This window comes from Camellia sinensis, chromosome 8 (genome assembly GCF_055761805.1).
Source record: "Camellia sinensis isolate YWXY chromosome 8, ASM5576180v1, whole genome shotgun sequence".
In the NCBI taxonomy this organism is placed as follows: Eukaryota; Viridiplantae; Streptophyta; class Magnoliopsida; order Ericales; family Theaceae; genus Camellia; species Camellia sinensis.
The window spans coordinates 54,096,780-54,102,799 of NC_138968.1; the positions used below are offsets into that span (position 1 = coordinate 54,096,780).

At 34.7% G+C, this 6,020-nt stretch overlaps 2 protein-coding genes across 2 annotated transcripts; both read left to right on the forward strand.

Annotated features, from left to right (window-relative positions):
• The first annotated feature begins 271 nt into the window (after nt 1-271).
• Nucleotides 272-4,043, forward strand: LOC114297619 (uncharacterized). The gene is made up of 4 exons (XM_082885180.1): nt 272-814; nt 938-1,163; nt 1,239-1,301; nt 3,877-4,043. The coding sequence occupies exons 1-4, from the start codon at nt 272-274 to the stop codon at nt 4,041-4,043; spliced, it is 999 nt and encodes a 332-aa protein (XP_082741306.1).
• Nucleotides 3,895-5,181, forward strand: LOC114297625 (uncharacterized protein At2g29880-like). The gene is made up of 2 exons (XM_028242081.2): nt 3,895-4,247; nt 4,343-5,181. The coding sequence occupies exons 1-2, from the start codon at nt 4,047-4,049 to the stop codon at nt 4,934-4,936; spliced, it is 795 nt and encodes a 264-aa protein (XP_028097882.2). The 5' UTR covers nt 3,895-4,046; the 3' UTR covers nt 4,937-5,181.
• Nucleotides 5,182-6,020: the final 839 nt, after the last annotated feature.

The window sequence follows — 6,020 nt, forward strand, 5'->3', positions numbered from 1 at the left end:
TGTATTGCAGCTTTTGATTGCAGCTCATAATTGTAAATGTCAAAACAAACAATGTTGATTATCATCTCCATGAAAAGACCAATAATCTAAAACATTAATTTTGTTTATTTTTCAATAAAATAATCTATTTATTTTCAATAGCTTCATTCTATTTATTTTCCGATCTTCTATTTATTCTCCGATCTATTTAGTAAATTGTTTATGATTTGCCGTTATGTTTTCTCATTTACTCAATTTATTTGCAATTTTAAATATTTTCTTCTATATAGAGATGGATCAGAATATCAATGATTTTGATGATGACAGTAACGATGCGCTTGAATTATACGTAGTGTTGCAAGCTGTAATGCAAGAAATACATGCCTTATGCGCCGTAGCTTTTGTTGTCATTGAGGTTGTCTTAAAAAGGTATTTATCTGAGTATCGCCATAACCTTATTAGAGAGCCCAATCGATTGCAAAAACAAATGGACTATATTAACCGTCTAGTGAGAGAAAGTGGCATAACATGTGTTGAACAACTCCGTATGGATCGGCGTGCTTTTATGACCTTGTGCAATATGGTTCATACGATAGGTGGGTTAGGGCATTCAAAATATGTCACTTTAGAAGAGAATGTGGCCTTTTTCCTCTTCATCTTAGCACAACACTTGAAAATACGAAATGTTAAGTTCAATTTCTATAGGTCTGGAGAGACTGTTAGTCGGTATTTCAATGATGTCTTAAAGGCTATGTTGCGTCTGCAAGCCAATTTACTCGTCACCCCAAATCCTATAACTGAAGCAAGCACCGATCCAAGGTGGAATTGCTTCCAGGTAATGGATTTGTAAAAATTTGGTAACACTGCATTACTTTTTTTTTTATTTCTTTTATTAAATCTTTTTTACCGAAAATAAAAATCATAACTATTATAATGTCTATTGAATTGGTTTGTTTAGAATTGTCTTGGAGCACTCGATGGCACCTATATTAAAGTTCGTGTACCTGTGGTTCATCAAGCAAGGTATAGGACAAGAAAAGAAGAGATTACTACTAATGTTTTGGGAGTTTGCTCCCAAGACATGAATTTCATATATGTGTTGCCGGGGTGGGAATGGTCAGCAGCCGACTCTAGGGTTTTGAGAGATGCAATCAATCGACCCAATATCTTAAGGATCCCAAATGGTAATACAAAAGTACTTAATTTTTCTTAAATTCATGAATAAAAATTTAATTTAATACATAACATTCCACACACAGGTTACTATTACCTAGTGGATGCGGGGTATACGAATGGGAAAGGATTCTTAGCACCTTACCGTGGTCAGCGATACCATTTGTCTGTTTGGAGAGAATGAGCAACACCAAATAATTACCAAGAATATTTCAACATGAAACATGCATCAGCCAGGAATATCATAGAAAGGTTGTAACGCCCTCAAAATTAACCCATTATATATATCATTGAGATGCATTATTTAAAGAAGACAATTTATTAATTCATTCATCAGAGTATTACTAAATAAAGCATTACATGCAACATTGAATAAAATGCGTTACAGGCTTACATCTTTCCAAGCCAACACTTGGATACAAAAATATGAGTTCTAACTCAAAACAAGAAAAGCCCTAGGCTTGAATGTTTACATGTACTAATAAATAAAGACAATTAACTAAAGGTAGTCTTCTTCAAACCAGAAGCCAAACCCTCCCAAGCTAAGTCCTTGGAGGTAGTTTATCACCTGAACCTGAAAATGATGTTCCCATAAAGAGTGAGCCACAGCCCAGTAGAAATATTCTAAACCACATATAAGCAATGAATAAAGCAATAGCATTCAACAGATGGTTAACCAAGATAATCAATTACTTCATTTTACAGCCTCATGACACTATTGTCTAAGATACATTTTACTTTCCAACTTAATCAACATGGCTCAGAACCTGGCCGAACTTACAACAGTGAATTATATATATCATATTCACATTCTTCCAATATCAACAAACAAATGAGACTCAAGCTCAATTCAAAACACTTCATACTTCCAGATTGATACACATTTTAGTGCTGTATCAATAAAACACTTCTATATAAATAAGCACACATAAAAGTGATGCTAATGGAGTCCATCCCCTATCTCCTCCCAAACAAAAATCCGGTTTAGAAGTCCATCCCCTATCTTCCCCTAAACCGTGGAGTACATCCCCTATCTCCTCCCACACAAAACAATGTATGCAAATGCAATGCTCAACCAATACACGTATTTTCTGTATCAATGCAATAGTCAAAATTAATGACTTAACCAATGTGATTAGTTTCAGTTATTCCTAATCCACATGCAATGTCTACAACAATCACGACTATCCTCCACCGATAGCCCAAAACAGTTATTTCTAAACTGAAAATAACTATGACAACAATTCAATAGGCAAATAATTTAAATTATCCAACTATGCCATTTAATCAATGAATTCCTCAATTCCATGAATTAAACCATCTTTTCCCAACTCCATAAATTAATTATACAAATTAATTTAATAATACAACTAGGGTTTTTCCCAGAATTTACCAAAGTATCCCCAACATATCAAAATACCAAAACTTAGAACAAAACCTATAAAATGGAGTAGGAAATCCCTACCTCAAAGAAAACAACCCAAATGGTGAAGACAGAGATGAGTGCCCAAATACCAAAGTGCTCCAAATCGCCAAATGCTCAGATTAAATGGAAGCCCTCGACTCACTCTATCTTTTTAATGAAGGATCTAGGGTAGAAACACTCCCTAAGTGGATCAAATCTAAGAGAGAAGGTGAGTAGGGAGAGAGAAAAGTCGGACCAAGGGTTTGGAATCAAAAGAAGATGAAAAGGACTGATCAAAACCCGCTGCTGTGTATATAAACTGGACAGGCTCGCTCGAGCGAAGCCTTTGTCGCTCGAGCGACCAGACACAGAAAATCTACGCTCGAGCCAAGGAAACCTTGCTCGAGCCAACAACCCAAAAGCTTGCTCGAGCGAAAGAAAACTCGATCGAGCGAAGAACTCAAATCCTCAGGTCTGTAATCAGACTCACGCTCGAGCGAATGAACCATCGCTCGAGCGAAGAACAAACTAACTCGCTCGAGCGAAGAAAATCTCGCTCGAGCCAAAAATGCAGAGCTACAGGTCAATACTGGACGCCATCTCTCGCTCGAGCGACCAACTCCTCGCTCGAGCGAAGAACCAAAATCCTGGACAGCAACACTTGGTTTCTAAACCCAACCCACCTGAAACAAACCTGCCCAACACATCCTATAATTCCAAATGAGAAAATAAAGGACAACAACAACAATTATACAATGACAGAATCTACGGAACCTGAGTCCGGATACAATAATCAAATGGGAAAAGACCGGGGTCGCTATAAAGGTCTTTTGGAATGTTGAAAATGAGATGGGCTATACTTCGCAGTGCATCATACTATCCCATTAGAACCCAAAATCGAATTATCACAGCATGTTGCTTGTTACACAACTTCATTCGACGAGAGATGGTAGTTGACCCCCTAGAGGATGATCTAGACTTAGCGGATGCCTTACAAAATCAACCCCCAATGGGAGATGATTTTATTGAGATTGTTGAGACATCTAACGAGTGGACTGAGTGGCGGGATACATTTGCAATGCAATTGTACAACAATTGGTTAGCTAATGGAGGGGCTGGATAAAGATAGCTTTGTGTTTCTACTTTGCTTTGTTGTTAAACAATTTAAATTTGTGATGTGTCATTGCTATGTACGTTTATGAATAATTGACATTGTGGATATTGAATTATATTTGCAATGGTTGGTATTATGATATATATGTTTGTGAGTTATTTATATTTTATGTTAATGCATATGAAATGTTCAATTATTACTGTAGGCATGGATAATGAGATATCCAGTTTTCGTAAGAAAAAGAATGACAAGGTTGATTCATTAAAACAAAGGCGAATATGGAGCCCACGTGAAGAGGACTGTCTAATTTCAGCCTTGTTGTTCATTGTGAATGATGGAATGAAAGTTGACAATTCTTTCAAGGCAGGCTAGCTTATGAAATTGGAGAATAAAATGGCGGAGTTGTTACCCGGAACAGATTTACGTGGCTCTCCCCAAATCGAATCAAAGATTAAAATATGGAAGAAGCAATACAATTCTGTGTCTGGTATGCTTGCTACTAGTGGATTTGGATGGAATGATACTGAAAAAAGAATTGACGTAGAGAGTGATAGTGTATGGGAGGCATATGTTCGGGTAAAGTTATCTCCTTTTGTTATTTACATACTATTTCATATATGTATTTTAACCTTATGTTGAAGATATTAATTGGGATTAGTTGGTCATTGTAGAGGGACAATGATGCAAAACACCTGAGGAACAAAACTTTCCGACATTTTGATGAATGGATTCAAATATTTGGCAAAGATCGAGCTACAGGAGAGTTTGCTGAAGACCCTGCTAATGCAGTTGAGGCTATGAATGCTGAAGAACATGTGTTGTTGCATGGTCTTGCAGATAATGACACTTTTCTGGAACAAATGGGATTAAATAGTCAGACTGGTGAAGCAATGGATTATTCAAACTCAACAACTCAACGGCCTTCTGATAGTTCTACCAAAAAGAAAGACAAGAAAAGACCTAGAGCCAATGATGAAGTAGTTGAAGGGCTGACCATGTTTGCTGACAAGTTGGTGGATGTCTTGGGAACAACCAATGATAAGCTAGAATTCATTGGAAAAAGAATGGGGTATTCACATGATCTTGCATCTAAACGGGCATCACTAAACGATGAACTTACGAAGTTGCCAATTACTGTAGATGAAAGGTTAGATGCTTGTGAAATCATATCCCATGATGTCCAAAAGCTTGACATGTTCTTCAGCTTGACACATAATGATAGGCTAAGGTGGGTGATGAGGTTGCTAAGTAGACATGCTCCATAGTAAACTTGTTGCATTTCATTGGAGTATTTTCTTTTTGGCCATGATTTCATATACATGGTAGGGAATGCTTTTTGTTAAGTCTATTATAAACTTGTTGATAAACTTAATTATTACTTCTTTTGTGTACAAGCACCCATATTTTGTTAACTATAATTGGGATGCTTTTTATATATTGTTTTTGTGGTTGGCTTTGTATAATATCTTTGCTTTAGACTTCGGATCATAATAGAAATTGTGAAGTGTCCTTATTAGCTCTTTTCCTTTATGGTGTTTATATTTCCACCTGATTGAATAATTGAATAATTGAAATTGTATATATTGCCTTTATGGTGTTTATAATTGACTAATTGAAATTGAAATTGTATACATTTTATGGTGTTTAATTGAAATTGTATATATTGCCTTTCTATGGTTGGCTTTGTATTGTGTTTCTAGATTTCTGGTTATGACAAAGCAAAAAAATTCTAATAATAACATGACAAAGCAATATATAGGTTGATTTTTTTATGTAAGGGTGTTCACAAATTGTGTTTTTAGATTTTTTTGCTTTGAGGTTATCATTTGATTTTTTATGATAATAAAATTGTGATTTTTTATATCAAGGATTGTGATATATATTCTTTTTATAGAAAAATCTAGCTACACTAAAAATCTAGCTAGATGTTTAGTTGAACACTTAAAAAAATTGGAATGACAAGGTAGAATTAGGCATGAAGTCAATAAAATCTGTGACGCATGAAGTCAAGAACTTTGTCATGTTGTTATCACAATTGCTACCTTGTCTTGATCTACTAGAATTACGCATGAAGTCAAAAAAATTTAATATTTGGTGCATTCATGGTATTAATTATACTTAATAAAGTAAAAAAAAATTAAACATCTCAATTACAAATTAAAATAAATTTATGTAATATTTATTAATATTCTATTTATTTAATATTTTAAAAGTTATAGCAAACAAATTAAATAAAATTTATAATTCAGATTTAATATTCTTATTATTTAGTAAATAATTCAAAAGGGCAAAATAGTTTTTTGAACATTTATCCTTCTCCATAATATCCCAAACAAACATGGAATTCAA